The 25,521-nt window shown below is 32.9% G+C and overlaps 2 protein-coding genes across 2 annotated transcripts in view; one reads left to right on the forward strand and one right to left on the reverse strand.

Moving 5' to 3' along the window:
- On the forward strand, positions 1 to 23,890 carry LOC143078831 (DNA-directed RNA polymerase II subunit RPB3-like). The gene is made up of 8 exons (XM_076253819.1): positions 1 to 157; positions 3,549 to 3,598; positions 5,638 to 5,759; positions 6,036 to 6,164; positions 13,991 to 14,039; positions 21,594 to 21,762; positions 22,365 to 22,402; positions 23,469 to 23,890. Exons 1-8 carry the CDS (start codon positions 72 to 74, stop codon positions 23,645 to 23,647), a joined length of 822 nt encoding a protein of 273 aa, XP_076109934.1. The 5' UTR covers positions 1 to 71; the 3' UTR covers positions 23,648 to 23,890.
- LOC143078827 (serine/threonine-protein kinase Nek7-like) overlaps positions 8,156 to 25,521 on the reverse strand; it is a 21,211-nt gene continuing 3,845 nt past the window's right edge. Inside the window, exons 2-4 of the mRNA XM_076253815.1 lie at positions 12,132 to 12,290; positions 10,979 to 11,153; positions 8,156 to 9,041 (exon numbers count right to left, since the gene is read on the reverse strand). Of these exons, the coding sequence (XP_076109930.1) occupies positions 8,437 to 9,041; positions 10,979 to 11,153; positions 12,132 to 12,260 (909 nt within the window). The 5' untranslated portion in view covers positions 12,261 to 12,290 and the 3' untranslated portion in view covers positions 8,156 to 8,436. The remainder of the gene's footprint in view (positions 9,042 to 10,978; positions 11,154 to 12,131; positions 12,291 to 25,521) is intronic.

Genomic DNA, 25,521 nt, shown 5'->3' on the forward strand with positions numbered 1-25,521 from the left:
TTTCAATGGGACAGTACAGTTTTATTTCCGGTTTAAGATTTCGAGGGTTTATGAAAGATACAAGCTAGAAAATGCCTTACGCTAATCAACCTACTGTAACTTTAACAGAACTAACAGACGAGAATCTTAAATTTACACTTGAAGATACCGATTTGAGGTTACAAAAGCACTAATTTAACATATCTGCCATGCCTCTAAAATTTAGATTCTGATAATGATGTATATAGTCAGAAAAAAAGATGAGCGATTTTTAAAAATTATGAAATAAACAAAACTGGTTTTTTTTTCTCTTTAAACTATATAATTCGAATTTTAATTACTGCTGCAACACCGATTTGTAAATGGTTTAATGACATTGCTGAAGATAAAACGATCCAATAATCATAACATTAATGAAATATAGCTTATGTCTTCTCTGTTGACTGTTGTAAATACACCTTATCAATATCTGTCCGCCATTACTGGATATGACACAGGTTCTCGTAAAATTTTGACCTCATAAACCAAAATGATGCCACAATGGAAAAGTGATGTGTATGAGGTCAGAATTTCAAGAGGCTGGGATTAGCGATAAGGTGTATTGTTATGTTATATGGGGACAAAGTCCCTTATTACAGTAGAAAAATCAATTGAAAAAAAAAAAAACATCTCGGAAAATTTCCTGAAATTTTCATTGTCAATAATTGTACTAATAATAATCAGCTCAAAATCGTTAATTTTTTTTTTGTCGCTTTTTTTAATTCTCGCATTTGCGCAGAACACAGAAATCTCCTTCCTTCATCCGGTGTGGTAAGAGTCTAGTAAAATATAGGAACTCAAGGAACACAATACCAATATTTCATTTTTAATAATCATAACTTAAAAAACATCGCAAGTAAAATCCCTAACAACAGAACCAAAATCGGAAACGTTACAGTATTTCCTTTCCTTTTTTTTAACAAATATTTAGGTTACAAAAAAAATAATTCATACAGACTTCGTCCCCATTCACAGGTAATGCCTGCCTCATACTACTGTATGTTCAGGTTTGGGTAATGGTTTAACTTTAGTCCAAAGTCAGGAATCTGTTGTTCAATAGTTTCTTGATGTGTTTCATAAGGGTTTCTTGTTTCTAATAATTTCTAATGTTTTATATGACATGGTTTTCCTTTTTGAATTGTCTTACACTAGTCATTTGTGGTCCTTTATAGCTTGTTGTTTGGTGTATCCCAAGGCTCTGCCTTAAACATGTCAAAGGCTGTTCTTTTGCCTAAAATGGTTTACTTTTTACAAATTGTGACTTTGATGGAGAGTTGTCTCATTGGGCCAATTTGGCACTGATCATACCTTCATCTTCATACATGTTTATGATCTTATATCTGTTATCTATCTATCTTCATATCTCTACACTCAGTCAAAAAACTTTTGACTACTAACACTACATGCAGTTGCATCCATGACCTATGTACATTTAAAAAGGGGAAGAAATTTTAAGCCATATTACATCCAAACTCTGTAATGCATAATCATTTACATATGGATGGGCCATGGTATTTTAAAACTTTTTGTCTTGGAATTAGATTCTGCAGTTGATAACTGATTATACATTTTTATACGACCGCAAAAATTTTAATTTTTCGTCGTATATTGCTATCACGTTGGCGTCGTCGTCGTTGTCCGAATACTTTTAGTTTTCGCACTCTAACTTTAGTAAAAGTGAATAGAAATCAGTGAAATTTTAACACAAGGTTTATGACCACAAAAGGAAGGTTGGGATTGATTTTGGGAGTTTTGGTCCCAACATTTTAGGAATTAGGGGCCAAAAAGGGCCCAAATAAGCATTTTCTTGGTTTTCGCACTATAACTTTAGTTTAAGTGAATAGAAATCTATGAAATTTTGACACAAGGTTTATGACCACAAAAGGAAGGTTGGGATTGATTTTGGAAGTTTTGGTTCCTACAGTTTAGGAATTAGGGGCCAAAAAAGGGCCCAAATAAGCATTATTCTTGGTTTTCGCACAATAACTTTAGTATAAGTAAATAGAAATCTATGAAATTTAAACACAAGGTTTATGACCATAAAGGGAAGGTTGGGTTTGATTTTGGGAGTTTTGGTCCCAACAGTTTAGGAATAAGGGGCCCAAAGGGTCCAAAATTGAACTTTGTTTGATTTCATCAAAAATTGAATAATTGAGGTTCTTTGATATGCCGAATCTAACTGTGTATGTAGATTCTTAATTTTTGGTCCCGTTTTCAAATTGGTCTACATTAAGGTCCAAAGGGTCCAAAATTAAACTTAGTTTGATTTTAACAAAAATTGAATCCTTGGGGTTCTTTGATTTGCTGAATCTAAAAATGTACTCAGATTTTTTATTATTGGCCCAGTTTTCAAGTTGGTCCAAATCGGGGTCCAAAATTAAACTTTGTTTGATTTCATCAAAAATTGAATAATTGGGGTTCTTTGATATGCCAAATCTAACTGTGTATGTAGATTCTTAATTTTTGGTCCCTTTATCAAATTGGTCTACATTAAAGTCCAAAGGGTCCAAAATTAAACTAAGTTTGATTTTAACAAAAATTGAATTCTTGGGCTTTTTTGATATGCTGAATCTAAATATGTACTTAGATTTTTGATTATGGGCCCAGTTTTCAAGTTGGTTCAAATCAGGATCCAAAATTATTATATTAAGTTTTGTGCAATAGCAAGAAATTTTCAATTGCACAGTATTCACCAATAGCAAGAAATCTTCAATTGAACAGTATTGTGCAATAGCAAGAAATTTTCAATTGCACAGTATTGCGCAATAGCAAGAAATCTTCAATTGCACAGTATTGTGCAATAGCAAATATTTTCAATTACTCAGTATTGCGCAATAGCAAGAAATATCTAATTGCAATTTCAATTGGAGTTATCTTTCTTTGTCCAGAATAGTAGTTGAGTCAACTTAAATTTTTGTTTTATACAATACAGATATATAATTAATATTTCAATTGGAGTTATCTTTCTTTGTCCAGAATAGTTGTTGAATCAACTTAAATCATTGTTTTATACAATGTATATTCACTTTTTCTACCAACTGATAAATTAAAACAATCTTTACCATTCAGTGATAACAAGCACTTTATTTTACATTTTAATATTTTATGATGTATTTAAATGAGTAGTTATTGTTGCAAACTCCATTAGAAATTTGAATTGAGATCAGTTTTGGAAAAAGGGAAAGGGGGATGTGAAAACAAATGGGGGTGGGGGGTTAAATTTTTCTCATTTCAGATTTCATAAATAAAAAGAAAATTTCTTCAAACATTTTTTTGAGAGGATTAATATTCAACAGCATAGTGAATTGCTCAAAGGCAAAAAAAATATTTTAAGTTCATTAGACCACATTCATTCTGTGTCAGAAACCTATGCTGTGTCAACTATTTAATCACAATCCAAATTTAGAGCTGAATCCAGCTTGAATGTTGTGTCCATACTTGCCCCAACCGTTCAGGGTTCAACCTCTACGGTCGTATAAAGCTGCGCCCTGCGGAGCATCTGGTTGTATTTCATTTTATTTGTTTTACAGTGTTGCAAATGCTGTTAGAAGAGTATGCATAGCTGAAGTTCCAACCATGGGTAAATATGATAAGAAATTAAACAAATGTTTAACATTTATATGCATGTTATGAATGGTATTTTACCTTTTTTGTGTTGATTATTTTAAAAATCTTATCAGCTGAGTCATATACATTTATAAATTTTATCTTGCACAAAAAACTACAACATGTACAATGCAAGAAGCTTTATTAAAGTTTCCATAATGACAATACATGATATGAAAAAGAAACAATAATTCAAATTTAATTTTTCAGTCTGTTGCAAGTCAGAGAGAGGGTTGACAAATGGTTGACAGATGTTCAACCCTGACACACAGTATAATGTTTCCGTCTGAAGCCGGAGATTATATATTATTGTGTACATATAGTACAGGGGCTTTTACTCATTTGTTATTTCCTTAACCTGTCAAATATATTCTTGCATATTACAATGTATTACTGAATTGTTTTTTAAAATTAACATCTCTCATGGTAAATGAACTAGTCTCTTATCTAACACTATTTATTACACAACTCAATACAGTTTTTTTTTTTACTTTTATTGTTAGATAGTTGGTATAGAAGGATATAGCTATTTAGAAATATAATTATTTTTATTAGATCTATTTTGTTAAGTATGTGTCAAGGATGAATGAATTAGGGTAAATTACATGTATTGTTTTCCAAAGAAAAGATAAAAAAATAACACTAATTAATATAAAATTTTCAGTTTAGATTGTTTGATAAAAAAAATTCATTTATACTAACTACATTCATGACATTGTACAATTTTGGGTTGAAAAAGTTAGGACAGTAACATATGTAGTCAGCCAAAGAATTTTACCTTTCAGTGCTTTGTTTTGCCCCAGCTAGTTTGGAATAGTGAGACTTATGAATACTGTTTTAATCCAGGGTGGTTTCAATTTATTAGTTTGTGATCATGGTGATTAGGTTTCTGATTAGGTCATGTAGGTACAGTATATGTTTAACATAATATTTTTACAGTAGGGCCAAAAATAAAATATTGTTTGTTTCCCCTCCCACCACCGACCCGGTAGAATTGCCATGACTCGAAAAAAAATTTTGGCCATTCTTGTCAAAATTTTTTTTTGCTATTTTGGTTTTTGGTGATATCTTTTCGATGCTGTAGTAAACATGCATTGGTTTTTTGTCATACCTTTCCGATGCTGTAATCAACAAGCGTTTTAAATCAAGGCATTTTTGCATTGAAGCGTCTATATGATTCGGAATCAAGGAAAACAAACTGCCTTGCTACACGATTTGTGTTGTGTGCAAGGGTGATATTTGAAAATAAAAAATCTGAAGCATCTTTCAACCCACTGAGTGAGTGCACCTTGATTGGCTTTGTCTTTTACCTCTGTTCCTGTTTAAAGGTAAAATTGGTTGCTTATATAGGGAATCACTGAAGCGTGACTGGAGCGGGCCCCCTCTTAGGTCAGTCATTGGGCCCCAACTTATAAAAATTTCTGCATCCGCCACTGCTAAGAACAACAAAACATACAAGTGAAGCCTTGTTTTTTCTAGAACTCAAAAAAAACATACAAATCTTTTTTTTAGAAATTAATTGACCAAGCTGCATGATCTAGGTGCAACTGAACATAACTGAATTTTGTTCACTTCTCTTGAAAATTTTTATTCATTTAATTTTAATTCCCAAGTCATTAACATATATCTTTTTGTCATCTCATAATTGATGATCAAGGTATGAATTGGTGACACCTGTATACTGTTTTTAACATCAGAAAACTGGGGTGTACACTGAATACAAGGAATACCCCACTTTTCTTGACTTATCTTACCTGTTGAATTTTGAATTTTGTAAAAATTCAATATATAAAAATTATATCAAGAAATGAAATAAAATAATTTGCCTACCTACCTACCCATACCCTGATAACCTCAGTCAGGGAGGGGAAACAAAGATATTTTTAATGTTGGCCTAGTCCTTTTATTTAGATATAGTTAAAATTAGGAATTATGAATTAGATGATTCATATCATTTGATCTTCCTATGTTTATGATGTTTATGTAAGAGAAGGTTTATTTTATGAATTTCAGCAATAGATTGGGTACAGATGGAATCCAATTCTACTGTGTTATTTGATGAGTTTCTGGCCCACAGAATTGGTTTAATACCACTGACCAGTGACGAAATAGTGGACAGGATGCAGTATTCTAGAGTAAGATTATAATCAATGGAGAAGGATTTTGTGGATGTAAATTTTGTACTTGATTAATATTTAAAGTATCAAATGCTGATGTTATTTTTTCAATCATTCCTGGAAGGGCAAAAGTAGTTTAATAAAAAATCTTTTCTTATTTATTTCTAGCATATGATTACTTAGCAAAGTAGAAGAAAGTAAAGGTTCAAAAGTTTGATATGTAATTCTCCATTTTAAATACAAATGAAATGCATGTGTAAATTTGTCAATTTATATTTTCACATTTGTTTTTAGGATTGTACATGTGAAGAGTTTTGCCCAGAGTGTTCAGTTGAGTTCACATTGGATATGAAATGTAACGATGACCAGACCACCCACGTAACTAGTGCACATCTCATCTCCAGTAATCCTAAATGTGTTCCTGTAAGTAATCCAACTTAGAAATACAAGGTACCTCTGCTATCACTTTGCTGTTGCTCAAAAATCAAATTTTGTTGTAAGTTAAAACACTTCTAAAACCTTGAACATGTTGAATGCAGTCAACTTTTCTAAAAATGTAGATGGAAATAAATTGTGAGGGTAAGCGTGTGTGTATACTTTCATTGATCTACGGTATGTAAATGTGTTCATCTCTTCCTAGATAAAATAATAACGCCTATGTGGAGTTTTTCTCATCAGATATCACAGAAGGATTGTAAATAGTAGTTTTGACTGGTTTTTAGCTCACCTGGCCCTTTGGGCCAAGTGAGCTTTTCTCATCACGATGCGTCCAGCGTTGGCAAAAAATCTTCTTCTCTGAAACTACTGGGCCAAATTTAACCAAACTTGGCCACAATCATCATTGGGCTATCTAGTTTTAAAAATGTGTTGGGTGACCCGGACAACCAACCAAGAGGGCTGCCATGGCTAAAAATAGAACATAGGGGTAAAATATAGATTTTGGCTAATAACTCTGGAACCAAAGTATTTAGAGCAATCTGACATGGGGTAAAATTGTTTGTCAGGTCAAGATCTATCTGTCCTGAAATTTTCAGATGAATTGGAAAACCGGTTGTTGGGTTGCTGCCCCTGAATTGGTAATTTTAAGGAAATTTTGCCGTTTTTGGTTATTATCTTGAATATTATTATAGATAGAGATAAACTGTGAACAGTAATAATGATCAGCAAAGTAAGATCTACAAATAAGTCAACGTGACCAAAATGATCAGTTGACCCCTTAAGGAGTTATTGCCCTTTATAGTCATTTTTTACCAATTTCTCGTAAATTTTTGTAATCTTTTACAAAAATCTTCTCCTCTGAAACTACTTGGTCAAATTTAACCAAATTTATCCACAATCATTATTAGGGTATCTAGTTTAAAACATGTGTTCAATGACCCAGCCAACCAATCAAGATGGCCACCATGACTAAAAATAGAACATAGGGGTAAAATGTAGATTTTGCCTTATAACTCTGAAACCAAAGCATTTAGAGCAAATCTGACAGGGGTTAATTTGTTTATAAAGTCAATATCTATCTGCTATGAAATTTTCAGATGAATTGGACAATGGTTGTTGGGTTGCTGCCCCTTATTGGTAATTTTTAAAGAAATTTCCAGTTTTTAGTTATTATCTTGAATACTATTATAAATAGAGACAAACTGTCGACAGCAATAATTTTCAGCAAAGTAAGATCTAACAATAAGTCAACATGACCACAATGGTCAGTTTACCCCATAAGGAGTTATTGCCCATTATAGTCAATTTTTAACAATTTTCATTAATTTGGTAAATTTTTGTAAATTTTTACAAAATATTTTCCTCTGTATCTAAATGGCCAAGTCTATATAGATAGAGAAAATTGTAAGTAGCAAGAATGTTCAGTAAAAGTAAGATCTACAAACACATTACCATCACCAAAACACAATTTTGTCATGAATCCATCTGTCATCTGTGTCCTTTGTTTAATATGCACATAGATTAAGGTGAGCGACACAGGCTCTTTAGAGCCTCTAGTTTTTTCTTGTAAAAATAAATGAACCTTTTAATAAAATGCTGGACTAGTGAAGTAAATTGTAAACAGCAGTAACATGAATAATGCAGTATCATATTGAATAGACAAATTTCTTCAATCAAGAGGCAATATTAGAAAGCATGCAAAATTAAATGAATCGAAAATAGTTAGTGGGGTCAAACATATATCCAGTTGTGGTCAAGTGGTTTACATGGTCTAAATTATTCATCTATAGTAAACATTGGCTTATCAACACAGGTTGTGAGATTTCAAACCCCACTCATGGTGGGTTTGACTTTGATCTTAATTGACTTTACTGACAGAAGGTCAATGTTTATGTAATCTAGCTTCCTCCACCAATAAAAACTGACCACCAAGATGTAGCCAAGTTGTTGAAAGTTGTGTTAAATTAAATATATAATGGATTATGATAAAACTTTATTGATAAAACATACAATCTGTATAAAATATTGATATGGATTAAAATCAGTCAGTGTATTTTTATAATTAAAAGAAAGATTTCTAAAATTTGACATTTGTTTTTTTTTCAAAAAGAGGTAGCATATAAGTATCTGACTAAAATAAATCATTAATACTGGAAATTGTTAAGTAACATAACAAATTAATCGTTTATAGAGAAAAAGTAATAAAATAAAGATTCTTAACAAAATAACCAAGCAGTTTTCGATAATAAAAGAAGCTTTATTCTGAATGGGCCATTGCAAATCTAAGCAAATCTTCTGGAGGAATTCTTTTGGCAGGATCTGTTTTAAAACAGTGCCACATTATTTCTATTATTTCTGGGCTACCCTCTGTAGGTTCAGGGGGTAGAATGCCTTGCATCATGTCCATAAATACTTGAAATGGATTAGTACCAGTTCTATCAAAGAAGGCGGGTTCTAATGCCAACATTTCATAAATGATACACCCAACCGTCCATGAAAATGCTTGGTTAGTTGGTTCTTCCTGTCTTAAAACCTCCGGAGCCTCGTAGATGGCTGAATCGGCTCCCATCATTTCAGTCATTGGGTTATCAGTTGCTTCAAGAAAGATTGTTCCCTTTGGACCGTAAAAATGTATCATAGTACTGTTTACTTTTGTAGACAGAGTTATCTTTCCATTAAGTGTGAACTCCAAAAGTGTCTTTGCTATACGCCATATAAAAACCTCTTGGAATCTGGTGTTTTGGAGTTTGCATTGTACAATTCTATCTTTAAGAGTATCTGTTACTTCGTAAACACAACAGACAGAGTTCTTATCTTCAAACGATGCCATGAAACTTGGGTTGTCCAATTCTGGCTTGCTATCTATAGAATAAAGGCAAAACATTTATTAATATGAAAATAGAGAGATGTGAAATGATTTGCAAGGAGACAAATATATCAACTGGATGTAAACTAAAGGATATTGTATGACCTTCAACAATGACCAAAACCCAAATAAGATATTTAGCTATAAAAGGCCACAAATTGTGATACAATTCAAAAGAGAAAAACAACGTTAACAGCTTGATATATGCTAAAACATAAATGAATTTCCATCACCAAAAAAAAATGACAACACTCCAGTGTTCTCCCCAGGCCGTTTTAGCAACGCGGTACCGCGACGCTATATTTTATCACCGTGATGCTATAATAATTCCCGCGATGCTATAATTATTTTGAAGATGCTATTTTACTTGTCCTCAATTTTGAACTTTCATCTATTATCGATTATGATCATAAAAATTATATCACCTTTAATTGTAATCCCTTTAAATCGGACACTAAAAGCAATTAAGAGATTAAATAGCCAGGTGTTAATTGCCCTCAGGGTGATAACTGTTTGGATGCGAATATCCCAAGCTGACACTGTGACATGACTAATACCACGTGTCTGCATTCACCAATTTCGACATGGAAAAATGCAATCACAACAAGAATGTGTCCTCAGTACACGAATGCCCCACTCGCACTATCATTTTCCATGTTCAGTGGACCGTGAAATTGGGGTAAAAACTTTAATTTGGCATTAAAATTAGAAAGATCATATCATAGGGAACATGTGTACTAAGTTTGAAGTCGATTGGACTTCAACTTCATCAAAAACTACCTTGACCAAAAACTTTAACCTGGAGCGGGACAGACGGACGAACGGACAGACAGACGGACGGACGAACGGACGCACAGACCAGAAAACATAATGCCCCTCTACTATCGTAGGTGGGGCATAAAAACAATTCAAAATCTATGTTTTGTATTACAAAATTTCGAAGATTAAAACAATTTTTTTTTAAAAGGTCATTTATTTGTACAACTCTCCAAAAAAATACTTTCTTTCTCTTCCGGTAATACGAGAGCGAGAATTTTGGTTTTGAGCTAAAATAAATTTTATACTTCTTTAAAAAGTGATCATAATTGGCTTAAGTTTATGTTTAATTCATTTAATGCATTAAAAGCGTCTTATTCATTCACAATCTCTTGTCAAACAATGTTTATTCTCGGACTCATTTTCGTAAACTTTTCTACGGCTGCCATTGCACATTTTTGTGTAAACTACGGATCGGAACCGGAATATGACAAAAATCCGCATTTTCACGATAATGACAACAGACGGACGGTAGACCGAAAAAATATACCAATAGAGAAAACTACGCATTAATAGACTATTTGTTAGATAACTTTGTTGAAAATACGTATCATTTTGATGTAAAGATAAGAAACAACAGGGACTAATTCATTCAGTGCCATGAAACAATGAATTTCATAAACATGATAAAAAAAGTTTTTAAATTGATATTTTTTTTTTGCTACTTTTGCTACTTTATCTTTACTTAATATAATATAAAAAAATAGTTAATTTTGTGTACTAGATATTTAGTTTTGTATATATACAGGTTGCACTATAATGAACCATTCATTCATTTGACTTATTGTTGGGTAACTGAAAGCACATATTTATTTTTATTTGGCACAAGAGGAAAAAAATAATTCTGTAACTATAAATGAATAAAGAAAACATAAACTGAAACAACTGTTTTTGTTGTTATAGTTTAATTGTATTCTCAGTTATTAATTAAACAATATAAACTAAAACATATAAAGGAAATAGAGCATCAACACGACGCGACAAATGACATTAAAAAAAATACAGTTAATTTTTTTTTGCGCAAAATGTGATGCTATCCAAAATTTCTGGGGAGAACACTGCACTCAGTATTAAATATTTTTAAATGAAAAATATATGGTAAATTTGTATGCAATACCTTTAGATTTGACTTTGATGATACATGGGATCCCATCAAAGATACATGTAGCTGGGTAGCTTTCTTTCAGGTGATTATTGGGTTCTAATTTTTCTGCATCAATAACAAAATCCTTCAAGTTGAGAACACTGACTGTTCTCATCAGAGGTTTAGGTAGGGGAAGCGACTCATCTGCCTAGAAATGATAATACAGAAATTAAAATTTACATTATTATCTGTATAAATTGAATTTTTAATGGAGTATGATAGTGAGGACCTGCATATTTTTTTCAAGGACCACCAGGCAAATAATGATTTCGAGAACTCTGTTTAATATATATTACTGTTTTTTTGTCATGTACAAGTTAATGTGGTTATGTGCATTTAAAAAAAAAAATTAAACATTAGTTCCTGTGTGAAAGAAGTATGGAATAAGAACATTCAACAAAATGAATCTAACTATGCCAATATGACATTTACAAGAAATAATTTGGTAGTTAGGTGGGTCTTTATGTATATATATAAAAAAGAAGAAGATGTGGTATGATTGCCAATGAGACAACCCTCTAAAAGAGACCAAAAGGACAAAGAAATTAACAACTATAGGTCACTGTATGCCTTCAACAATAAGCCCATACTGCATAGTCAGCTATAAAAGGCCCTGATAGATTGCTGTGGTGCTGTGTTATTGAAGTATACCCCACATCTCCTTTTATAAATATATATATATCCAGTTGAAAAGAAGTTAAACAGAGAAATTTTTTTTGGTTGTCTTTATCAAAGTTGACTCTGTTAATTTGATAAGTGGATCATGGATTCAGTATTCTTTTTTTGCCAAGTAAAACCCTTTCTTTGCAGCATATTATTTTCAACTCATTTTGGCAAATGAAAAAATTGATTAAAGTTTTATTCCGTTAAAGTATGAGAATTCTTATGAACGAATTTACAGCTCTGTAATTGTATGTTCTTGATTGTTTTTAGTATTGAAATTTTCAATAAGATTCTTTAACATTGTATACATGTATATAGCTAGAGATTGTGAAATACCTGTTAGCTTTATGTAATTTCTATTGTAGAAACATCAATTGATGCCAAACTTAATATGTTTTTGTATAACTCATAAAAGGATTTTTTGTTGATACTTTTTTTTCACCAAGACCTGTGTAATATGTACCTGATTAATCCTTTTGAGTGTAATAGCATGAAGAATGGTATTCCTACAGATACTTTGTAAACTAGGTGGATTAGTCACTGGAACAGTTCTACTAACTGTCTTTGTTAACGGGTTGAATTGTTCAGACATTATGGGTTAATTCATAGGTTGGCCATTTTTCTGTAAATAGAAAGTAGAAATGTGAAACTGTAAATAGAAAGTAGAAATTTGAAACTGTAAACAGATGGTAGAAATGTGAAATTGAAAATAGAAAGTAGAAATGTGAAACTGCAAATAGAAAGTAGAAATTTGAAACTGTAAACAGATGGTAGAAATGTGAAATTGAAAATAGAAAGTAGAAATGTGAAACTGTAAATAGAAGTTTTCATATGAAACTTTGAAGTAAAATGGGTAGAAGTTCCAGGGGTGTGGAAATATTTGTTGTGAGCACTTGTCCCTGGGCAAGTAAAACTGTAAATTTTACTTGTCCAGAAAAAAAGTTACTTGCCCTGATAGTCCCAATAAATATTGTAGTATTTTATTGTTAGCTCATATATGATTCTTAGCACTGTTTTGCATCCCAAACAAATCAGTGAAATCAATTGGTTTAATGTGTAAAAATTTAGGAATGTTGGAAATGGGTTTATAACATCAATGGGACAGAAACTCAAAAACAAACCAACTAAATGAAATGACATGTAAAGGACAAGTTTGCAGCATTGTTTTTTTAATAAAAATTGTAGCCAGTAGGTACACTACATATACTAAATTAAGAGGACAGTGAGTGAAGAAATGGAAACTAAATAATAGATTAACTAATTATTTCTATCAACTGACACACTTGGTTTTTTTCTTGGTAGTTGAACACTTCTATTTACCACTTAGACAACACATAAGGTTGCCTTTGATCTATAAATTAGACAGAAACAAAACTTATTTTTTGAATTTCTTTCCAAGGGGTAATCTGATATTCACGATGTCTGATATTCTCGCTTCCATATTTTTTTTTTATATACACCTTGACCATCTCCGTTTGCGTTTCATGCTTTCGACTTGACTCGTCATTCTTTTTGTCTTGCTTGCCCGATGTTTTATTTTAAAAGTATTCATCAATCTGAATCTCGATTCAAAATCTAAAGAAATGACACTTCCTGTGAATAGTGGATAAAACATAATCGACGATCCCGGGTCAGGATAAACAAATGCAATATTACGCGACTCGGGTTTGCATACTTATTTTTACTCATTTTGGTAATCGCTCTATTTCTGGAGTTATGTCATTTATCGTCATGAACATTGATGTTTATACTTAAAGATATGTTTTTACTCGCTGATTATTGGTTTCTTTTACATAAATTAAACATCTTTATACGTTTTGAAATTAATACTATATTTTTGCTGAATTTGAGCTTTGTCTTGTATATTATATTACTTGTCCACGGGCAACCAAAACAAAAATAAGTACTTGTCCGGGTGTTAAAATGTACGAGTCGGGCGAGTCGGGCATAGCATTTCCACACCCCTGAGTTCCATTCTATATAAACTGATTTCTACAAAAATATAACGAAAGTCCAAAACTTAAAGCATGCGTTTAAGACTTCAAAATATTTGTTCTGATAAATTTTGGCTATTCATGCTCTCAAGGCTAAATTTAACATTATATTGTATCAACCTATAGTTTGTACACACCACAACTGTTTTATTTATTCTGTTTATAGTCCGTATAATCAAGGATTTGTATAGTTAGACTATACAAATCCTTGGTATAATGATTTAAAATAGTGTGATAGTAATTCATAAACAGTTTACAGCATTTGACCTTGAAGTAATATAATAATTTTTAGCTAATGTGAAATTGTTATATTGTTTTTTATCCCTAGGTAACATCTAAAAGGAAAGAAGAAGCAAGTGAATACGAAGAAACAGACGGTAAGGTTTACATGGTTTAAGGGGGCTCGCGGGTATAAATCAAATTATTTTTTAAATATAGGATTTTGCTATATTTTTCTTTAAATGAACGTAATCATATACTTCTTAGAAAAATGAAATAAAAAAAATGTGGTCACGCTTATTTAAACCTCTGAAAGAAGCATATATTCTTGTTTATGTCCTTTTTTTCTGTTGAATTAATAGGAGAAATAGAGGTAATATCGAAATAAAAAAAGAACTAAATTACAAAAATCGCTAAAATTTTACAATTATTTAGTTTATGTACAGCTTCTTTCAAAACAATAATAAAAATATTGGTCACAGATGAGTTAAAAAAGTTATTTCCATTTTTATGCCAAAAAAATGCATTTTTGCATCTAAGGGAGATAATTTGGAGATTTTTAAATGATATTAACATTTTAAACTCATCTGGGGCCAAACCAAATTGATTTTTTTGATTAATTTCTGTACCATATCATTAAGAAATAACTTTTATAAGTTAATAAATAAAATTTGTAATGAAAAAACACATGTTTAATTTTTGCCGATTTTTCTTGTAACCGCGAGCCTCCTTAAGTGCATAAAAACATGATAAACTTAAACAAATATTGACACCAATCCCAATACACATTGCACAGTAATTGAGCATTTCTAATTCCAACCTATTTGGTTCATACCTCAAGGTCTTAATCTAACATCTAAATGAGCACTTCCATTCATTTAGTAATCTTAATTTGTTATTTTGTAAACCTTCAAGGTAGATACATGGTATACCGCCATCTTGGATTGTACAATCACAGCACAAAATCAGACTAGTTATTTGCCCTAATCTGCAATTTTTGAGACAGATTTACAAGTTGATGGTTAGACTGTTTGTTTATATAAGGAAAACTTGGTGATTTATTGTGTTAACCAAAATATTTGAACAAATATCATTCATTTTCTTTTGTTTTTAGAATCCTTTTTCCAAATGAGCCATTTAGGGGGAGATAACTCTTTTAGTAAAAAAAATTATACTGGACTAATAGGGAAATTTTTTATTTTTACTTGTAGCAAGAAAACAAGTTCGGTGACCCATTTTTAGGCAGTTAAGCTGCCTTATGCGGGCACCCTGGATTTGTGTTCTACCCAATTAATTCTGAAATACGTGCCATTGTTATCATCTAGCTGGCTACTATATTATTTATAACTTATTGGACAGTTTTTTCATACTTTTCATTCTGGATTACAAAAAATATGACCAGAAAAACCTTAAATGATCGTCGATTTTCCCAAAAGTTTGGAAGTTGCACATAGGAAGTAGAGCACATTAGGAATCCTTATGTAGTTTATTCTCCCCTGAGCTTTTGACTAAGATGTCAAAGAACAAATGTATGAAATATTTAATCGCCGAAAATCTCTAAAGACAAGTAGTTAAGATTTCCCAAATTGCAAAAGTAGGAATATTGTTTGTCGTCAATACGTAGTCATCTACGTCAGTAGTCTATTAATATATTTCAACTGATCACGCTGTTGGCGGCAATTTTGAATTAGAAGTTGATATTTTCGTATCTTTTAAATTTGGACGCAGGGATTCAAATTAGCGATGGTCCGAGGCAGTGGCGGATCCAGAACTTTTCCTAAAGGGGGGGGGGGGGGCGTTGGCTGACCTAAGGGGGGCCCGCTCCAGTCATGCGTCAATGATTCCCTATATAATCAACCAAATTTTTCCCACGAAAGGGGGGGCCGGCCCCCCTGGATCCGCCTATGCGAGGTCTGCGACCTTCCACTTTTGCAGTCGGACTTACTACTTGGTTACTAGCTACGCGCGACATGCCCGACGGACCTTGAAAGAAAATAAAAATTAACTTTGCAAACATTTTTACCAAAGTTTCCTAATAAACGATCTCAAACTTATTTTCATCATTACTATTCATGGCAGCGATGTTCAATTTGTTCAATCGCTAGCTTTATACAGAAAATCGCCGACAAATAATGTGTAAATCCGAGTAAAATCGTATCTCACTGTCTGTCAAAAACAACATCGAAAAAAAATGGCTGCCGCGAGAAGACAATTACAATATCGGAACCGATTCCGGAAGCGGATAAGGGTAATCCCGGTTTTTGGATATCAACTGAAAAAATCCAGACAGGTGACAAAATACATACGATCTATTCATGGTAAATAAATATAAACACTAGAATTGAAAACCAACAGATATATGTAAAAGAAAGAAAAAGCAGAAAATATTTTGTACACCAATTTTAATGTCAAAATCCATTACAACGTGACATCTTGGAACAGTTTATCTAACAATATATATGTTCCTGGTAACAGTATAAGTTTTCTTTATCAGTGATAAATGTTGGTAATGCATATTAGATGCTTTTCAAGTTAAACATACTACTGCAATTTCAAGGGGTATTTTTATGCCCCACCTACGATAGTAGAGGGGCATTATGTTTTCTGGTCTGTGTGTCCGTTCGTCCGTCCGTTCGTTCGTCCGTCCGTCTGTTCGTCCGTCTGTCCCGCTTCAGGTTAAAGTTTTTGGTCAAGGTAGTTTTTGATTAAGCTGAAGTCCAATCAACATGAAACTTAGTACACATGTTCCTTATGATATGATCTTTCTTATTTTAAAGTCAAATTAGACTTTTGACCCCAATTTCACGGCCCACTGAACATAGAAAATGAAAGAGTGAGTTTCAGGTTAAAGTTTTTGGTCAAGGTAGTTTTTAATGAAGTTGAAGTCCAATCAACATGAAACTTAGTACGCATGTTCCCTTTGGTATGATCTTTCTAATTTTAATGCCAAATTAGATTTTTTTTCAATTTCACGGTCCATTGAACATTGAAAATGATAGTGCGAGTGGGGCATCCATGTACTTTGGACACATTCTTGTTTTCTTCTCAATTTTGATAGGTCAGTTAAAATAGCTGGAAGTTTCTTATATATAAAAAAAGATCTGGTATGATTGCCAATGAGACAACTATCTATAAGAGACCAAAATGACACAGACATTAACAACAATAGGTCATCGTACACCCTTCAACAATGAGCAAAGCTCATACCGCATAGTCAGCAATAAAAGGCCCCGATAAGACAATGTAAAACAAGTCAAACGAGAAAACTAACGGCCCTATTTATATAAAAAAAATTAACAAAAAACAAATATGTAACACAAAAACAAACGACAACCACTGAATAACAGGCTCCTGACATGGGACAGGCACAAATAGTGCAACTATATTATATGATACCTGAATGTAAGCAAATCATTTAATATATAGGTGGAGTCCATTGGGCTACTCTACCTCCTCCTGTTTGATAACTTTGAAACAGATGAGATCCCCACCCCTCAACCATATACATTCATGTATGAGACTAAATAACTAATCAAATGAAAAATAGGGGAAGTCCCTAGGGTCACCCCACCCCCTCATATTTTAGAACTTGGAAACAGTCGAGATTCCCACCCCTAAACCATATTTATTCATGTATGGGACAATATATATATAATCAAATGAAATATAGGGGGAGTCCCTGGGGGTCACCCCACCCCTCCTGTTTGAGAACTTGGTAACGGTCGAGATCCCCACCCCTAAACCATATATCTTCATGTAGGGGACAATATAACAAATCAAATGAAATATGTAGGGGGAGTCCCTGGGGATCACCACACCCCTCATATTTGAGAACTTGGAAACGGTCGAGATCCCCACCCCTAAACCATATATATTCATGTATGGGACAATATAACCAAATCATATGAAATATAGGTGGAGTTCGTGGGGCCACTCTTCCCCTTCCGGTTTGAGAATTTGAAAACGGTTGAGATCCCCAATCTTAAACCATATATATTCATGTACAATGATGTATGGGACAATATTACAAATCAAAGCAATGATAAGGGGGTCCCTATGGTCACTGTAAACCCTCCTGTTTGAGAACTTGGAAACATTCGAGATCCTCAACCCTAAACCATATTTATTAATGTATGGGACAATATAACTAATCAAATGAAATATAGGGGGATTCCCTGGGGGTCACTCCACCCCTCCTGTTTGAGAACTTGGTAATGGTCAAGATCCCCTCCCCTAAACCATATATATTCATGTATGGGACAATATAACAAATTATATGAAATATAGGTGGAGTTCGTGGGGCCTCTCTACCCCTTTCTGTTTGAGAATTTATAACGGTCGAGATCCACAATGATCTGAAATAATATATATTTATGTATGGGACAATGTTACAAATCTTATAAGGGGGTCCCAATGGTCACTGTACACCCTCCTGTTCTGTTTAAGAACTTGGAAAAATTCGAGATAATCACCCTTTAACCATATATACTCATGTATAAGACTATGTAACAAATCAAATGAAATATAGGGGAAGTCCCTGTGGTCACCCTACCCCTCATGTTTAAGAACTTGGAAACAGTTGGGATCCCCAACTCTAAATTAAATGAAATATAGGGGGAGTCCCTGCAGTCACTCCACCCCTCCTGATTGAGAAATTGGAAACAGTCCAGATCCCCACCTTTAAATTAAACCATATATATTCATGTATGAGAACTAATCAAATGAAATATAGGGAGAGTCCTTAGGGTCACCCTACCCACTCCTGTTTGATAAATTAGAAACAGATGAGATCCCCACCCCTCAACCATATATATTCATGTATTGGACAATATAACATATCAAATGAAATATTATATAGCGGAAGTCACTGGGGTCCCCCACCCCCTCCTGTTTGAAAACTTGATAACGGTCGAGATCCCCACTCATAAAACATATATATTCATGTATGGGACAATTTAAAGATCAAATGAAAAATAGGGGTAGTCCCTAGGGTCACCCCACACCCTCTTGTGTGTGTTTTGAGAACTTGTAAAAGATTGAGATACCAACGCCTAAACCATATTCATTCCTGTTTGTCATTTCAAAAAAGATTGAATGACATACAAGGTCAATCTCATAGGCGACACATATGCATATCACTTTGCTAGACCCTAACACCTGTCATTTTATTCCAAACTTAGACATCATGGACTTGGGGTGAACGTGGGAGTCATTTACATTTACTATGGACAGGTCAGTCAGACCTCACCATTGATCCCTGTAGTAGTAAACATTTGTCTGATTTGTGTCTCATAACTTTTGTACTGTACAACACAAACTCAGTTTTCTTTCCAGGGAAGCAAGTCCATTCATACTTTTACAAGCTCGTACTAAAGTCAACTTGAACTACTAACAGTCAACTAATACGAACAATTACGATCAACTAGAAGAACTGCAATCATTGCAAATTTGTACCACTGCTGACTCATGAAAGACTCATGACCATTCGTGGTCATGTGCATTGCTATTGAAAACCTTGATAAAATATGAATTATTTGCCTTAATGATTAATTCATTAAATGAACATAAATGTACAATTATATATGAATGTTTAATGTTTGTTCTTTTAAATCTTTAAAAAAAAGTTGAAGCAACATTGCCAGTTTTCATAATTATGTTTGCCTTGGTTTTTGGTTAACTGCCTACAGTGCTTACAGCGCTTTGATTTCCTTTTTATTTTCTTAAAATACAGGGGTGTGGAAATATTTGTTGTGAGCACTTGTCCCTGGGCAAGTAAAACTGTAAATTTTACTTGTCCAGAAAAAAAGTTACTTGCCCTGATAGTCCCAATAAATATTGTAGTATTTTATTGTTAGCTCATATATGATTCTTAGCACTGTTTTGCATCCCAAACAAATCAGTGTGAAATCAATTGGTTTAATGTGTAAAAATTTAGGAATGTTGGAAATGGGTTTATAACATCAATGGGACAGAAACTCAAAAACAAACCAACTAAATGAAATGACATGTAAAGGACAAGTTTACAGCATTGTTTTTTTAATAAAAATTGTAGCCAGTAGGTACACTACATATACTAAATTAAGAGGACAGTGAGTGAAGAAATGGAAACTAAATAATAGATTAACTAATTATTTCTATCAACTGACACACTTGGTTTTTTTCTTGGTAGTTGAACACTTCTATTTACCACTTAGACAACACATAAGGTTGCCTTTGATCTATAAATTAGACAAAAACAAAACTTATTATTTGAATTTCTTTCCAAGGGGTAATCTGATATTCACGATGTCTGATATTCTCGCTTCCGTATTTTTTTTTTTATATACACCTTGACCATCTCCGTTTGCGTTTCATGCTTTCGACTTGACTCGTCATTCTTTTTGTCTTGCTTGCCCGATGTTTTATTTTAAAAGTATTCATCAATCTGAATCTAGATTTAAAATCTAAAGAAATGACACTTCCTGTGAATAGTGGATAAAACATAATCGACGATCCCGGGTCAGGATAAAGCAAATGCAATATTACGCGACTCGGGTTTGCATACTTATTTTTACTCATTTTGGTAATCGCTCTATTTCTGGAGTTATGTTATTTATCGTCATGAACATTGATGTTTATACTTAAAGATATGTTTTTACTCGCTGATTATTGGTTTCTTTTACATAAATTAAACATCTTTATACGTTTTGAAATTAATACTATATTTTTGCTGAATTTGAGCTTTGTCTTGTATATTATATTACTTGTCCACGGGCAACCAAAACAAAAATAAGTACTTGTCCGGGTGTTAAAATGTACGAGTCAGGCGAGTCGGGCATAGCATTTCCACACCCCTGAAATATGTAATAAAACCTCTCTTCTCACAATTTATTTCAAAATTCTATCTCATAGAATTATTTTTATGCACACAAATGTGTTTTTTCATGTACAATCTAACCAAATTTAGGCAATTTTCAATGACTCATAGCTTGAAAAATAACACGGTAACCCATACTTTTTATTATATTTTTGAAAAAAGCATAGTAAAATCTTCATTTTGGCAGATTATAAGAAAATTCTGTCTTAAAAAGTATATACTTTGCTTTACCTTAATTCTTAGGTAAAAAAATATCCAAATTCCTACTACTTTAATTTTCAATCAAAACAATACACATTCTAATGCAACAAGTTTGTAACGTTCATTTTGATTGGATAAAGTCACTAATTTTCTATGGAATGTATGCGCAAGCTCAGACAATATATGACAGATTTTAAATACATGTTTTAAAGATGTTTTCTGTTAGTTTCATTAGAATGGAGATAACAATATTGTATTTTTTAACATTGTTTAAGCTCTGACGGCATCAATTGTTGAATTGATGGTTGCAAATACCTGTTTACTGTCACTGCTAACGCATCGTCAGTAAAATTTATTTGCTACCATCAAATCACCAATTGATGCCATCGGAGCCTAAAATATGATACAGTTAACTCCTAAATCAAGCGATTACAAAAATAGAAATAAAACATGAATTATAAATTTTACACAGACTTATTCAGGTTACTTATTTGCGGCTGATCAGTTTTACCATGAACTTAACATAAACCTGTTTATAGGAAGTGAAATAAATATTGCTTTGGAAAAACAACTTTCTTTAGTTGACTTTATTTGGAAATTTATAAGTTTACCTGAGCAATTTTTCACCAACTAGAATTGTTATTTTTTTTTTTAGATATCTTGATAGTCAAATTAAGAAAAGGACAGGAATTAAAAGTACGAGCCTTTGCCAGGAAAGGATTTGCCAAGGAGCATGCTAAGTGGAATCCAACCTGTGGTGTAGCGTTCGAGTATGACCCCGATAATGCATTGAGACACACAATCTATCCAAAACCAGAAGAATGGTGGGTATTTTTATATAACAGTTCTGTGGATTCATTAATAATTGTTGCATACCAATTTTCGTGGATTTCATGCATATTGGTGAACCACAAGCATAAATTTTCAACATAAAACAAATTTCCTATAGACTTTTAAGCAAAATTTGGCAAAACCACAAATTTAGATATTTGTGAAATTGTTTTTTTTAATCCACGAAAATCGGTTCCCAGGAAAATAAACGAAACCTCAGTATATCAATTCAAATCTTGTGTCAGAAGACTGTCAATTAATTTTCTGCAATATTCATATTATTTATGAAAAATTGACCTAAAATAGTCCATCATGAACCTCGTTTAATTTTATAGGACCAAAACTTTTCATACAAAAATGTTAAATATTCTAACATCCAAGTAATTTTACGTTAAACATATAGATATCTGATTTGGTTGGTGTATTTCCACAAAAAATCATGTACTGAAAATATTGTTACACACGTCCAGACTTGAGGTATAGTATCCAGTTTTAAGAAAAAGGCTATGACCTGTTCAAGTAAAAGTTCATAACATAATCACATCAAATACTTTTATGATAATTGACATTAAATGAATCCCTATGATCATTACAGGCCAAAGAGTGAATACACAGAACTTGAAGAAGATGAAAGTATGTATGATATCAAACTTCATTATGTTAATTAAAATTATAGTGCACACATTTAAAAAATTCAAGAGTGCTCAACTCTTTAAGAAAAATAAACCAAAGCGAGACCAAAAGTATTGTTAAGATAAAACCACCCTTGACAATGTTTTACCGCCCTTTATTGTACAGTTATCTGAGTGCAACATACTTGTAGATGGCTTTGATCTGTTGGGATGTCTTATCAGAGACATTATTATTTGTATTTAATGTTTTCTGCCCAACACACAGGGGAAGAAGAAAAGACTGACGTGCCTGGAGTTACAACAATGTCCTAGAAAGGAACTTTTCACATTAAAACAACAGATCTGAAAAATGATATACTAAAATATACACGTACTACTACTAAAATGACTCAAAAGTTGACCAAAAACAAATCAAAAAATTTTGCATCACACCACAATGTATGTTTTTCAAAATAAAAATTTTATAAGACTTAAAAGATTTATTTAAATATATATGGAAGTATCATTTAGAGATGCAATTTGCAAATTAACAGCCAATAAAATTTGAGAATGAAAATGGAGAATGTGTCAAAGAGACAACAACCCGACCATATAACAGACAACAGCAGAAGGCCACCCATAGGTCTTCAATACAGCAAGAAATTCCCACACCCTGAGAAGTCCTTCAGCTGCCCCCTAAATAAATATATACTAGTTCAGTGATAATGAACGCCATACTAAACTCCAAATTATACACAAGAAACTTAAGTTAAAAATAATACAAGACTAACAAAGGCCAGAGGCTCCTGACTTGGGACAGGCGCAAAAATGCGGCGGGGTTAAACATGTTTATGAGATCTCAACCCTCCCCTATACCTCTAGACAATGTAGAAAAGTAAACGCATAACAATACGCACATTAAAATTCAGTCCAAGAGAAGTCCGAGTCTGATGTCAGAAGATGTAACCAAAGAAAATAAACAAAATGACAATAATACATAAATAACAACAGACTACCAGAATTTTTCTTTCTGTTCAACTAGTACATATATATTCATAAATCTTAATAACTTTGTTGTTCTGTTTCAGTACAAGCAGAACCAAATCCTCTTGGAAAAGCTAACAAATTTTTCTACAATGTTGAATCATGTGGTTCACTGAGACCTGAGAATATTATGTTTTCAACATTATCCGTGCTGAAGAAAAAACTCAGTGATCTACAAACCCAACTCAGTCATGAAATACAAAGTGATGCACTGGCTATTTGATTCTGTTGGAACTATTATGAAGAATAATGGTCAACAGTCATTAAAACAAAAAAAAATATACATCTGTTGACTTTCAGTGAAGGCAGCTTGGATTTAAAAACAGGAACTGAAAAATGTAAATGTATACATATGTTTTTGAATCTTGTATGTAAATAAGGACAGTTCTGTTTTGTTGAACCACAAGTTATGTGAATATAAGATTGTTGTAACTTGTTAATATTGTAATAAAGGATAAAGTGCTCATTTGGTATTTTTAGCTCACCTGGCCCGAAGGGCCAAGTGAGCTTTTCTCATCACTTGGCGTCCGTCGTCGTTAACTTTTACAAAAATCTTCTCCTCTGAAACTACTGGGCCAAATCAAACCAAACTTGGCCACAATCATCATTGGGGTATCTAGTTTAAAAAATGTGTGGCGTGACCCGGTCAACCAACCAAGATGGACGCCACGGCTAAAAATAGAACATAGGGGTAAAATGCAGTTTTTGGCTTATAACTCAAAAACCAAAGCATTTAGATAAAATCTGACAGGGATAAAAATGTTTATCAGGTCAAGATCTATCTGCCCTGAAATTTTCAGATGAATCGGTCAATCGGTTGTTGGGTTGCTGCCCCTGAATTGGTAATTTTGAGGAAATTTTGCTGTTTTTGGTTATTATCTTGAATATTATTATAGATAGAGATAAACTGTAAACAGCAATAATGTTCAGCAAAGTAAGATCTACAAATAAGTCAACATGACCAAAATGGTCAGTTGACCCGTTTAGGAGTTATTGCCCTTTATAGTCAATTTTTAACCATTTTTCGTTAATTAAAGTAATCTTTTACAAAAATCTTCTCCTCTGAAACTACTGGGCCAAATTAATCCAAACTTGGCCACAATCATCTTTGGGGTATCTAGTTTAAAAAATGTGTGGCGTGACCTGGTCAACCAACCAAGATGGCCGCCACGGCTAAAAATAAAACAAAGGGGTAAAATGCAGTTTTTGGCTTATAACTCAAAAACCAAAGCATTTTGAGGAAATCTGACGGGATAAAAATGTTTATCAGGTCAAGATCTATCTGCCCTGAAATTTTCAGATGAATCAGTCAATCGGTTGTTGGGTTGCTGCCCCTGAATTGGTAATTTTGAGGAAATTTTGCTGTTTTTGGTTATTATCTTGAATATTATTATAGATAGAGATAAACTGTAAACAGCAATAATGTTCAGCAAAGTAAGATCTACAAATAAGTCAACATGACCAAAATGGTCAGTTGACCCGTTTAGGAGTTATTGCCCTTTATAGTCAATTTTAACCATTTTTCATAAATTAAATTAATCTTTTACAAAAATCTTCTCCTCTGAAACTACTGGGCCAAATTAATCCAAACTTGGCCACAATCATCTTTGGGGTATCTAGTTTAAAAAATGTGTGGCGTGACTTGGTCAACCAACCAAGATGGCCGCCACCGCTAAAAATAGAACATAGGGGTAAAATGCAGTTTTTGGCTTATAACTCAAAAACCAAAGCATTTTGAGGAAATCTGACATGGGATAAAAATGTTTATCAGGTCAAGATCTATCTGCCCTGAAATTTTCAGATGAATCGGTCAATCGGTTGTTGGGTTGCTGCCCCTGAATTGGTAATTTTGAGGAAATTTTGCTGTTTTTGGTTATTATCTTGAATATTATTATAGATAGAGATAAATTGTAAACAGCAATAATGTTCAGCAAAGTAAGATCTACAAATAAGTCAACATGACCAAAATGGTCAGTTGACCCCTTTAGGAGTTATTGCCCTTTATAGTCAATCTTTAACCATTTTTCATAAATCTAAGTAATCTTTTACAAAATCTCCACTGAAACTACTAGGCCACAATCATCTTTGGGGTATCTA

The sequence above is a fragment of the Mytilus galloprovincialis genome, chromosome 6, assembly GCF_965363235.1.
Source record: "Mytilus galloprovincialis chromosome 6, xbMytGall1.hap1.1, whole genome shotgun sequence".
NCBI lineage: Eukaryota > Metazoa > Mollusca > Bivalvia > Mytilida > Mytilidae > Mytilus > Mytilus galloprovincialis.

What these genes read in the sequence shown, in the direction of transcription:
- LOC143078831 (XM_076253819.1), top strand. Translation starts at nt 72, where the DNA reads ATGCCTTACGCTAATCAACCTACTGTAACTTTAACAGAACTAACAGAC. An exon ending in ACAGGATGCAGTATTCTAGA is followed by an intron (nt 5,760 to 6,035) that starts GTAAGATTATAA and finishes ATTTGTTTTTAG; the next exon opens with GATTGTACATGTGAAGAGTT. An exon ending in GTAATCCTAAATGTGTTCCT is followed by an intron (nt 6,165 to 13,990) that starts GTAAGTAATCCA and finishes TTTTATCCCTAG; the next exon opens with GTAACATCTAAAAGGAAAGA.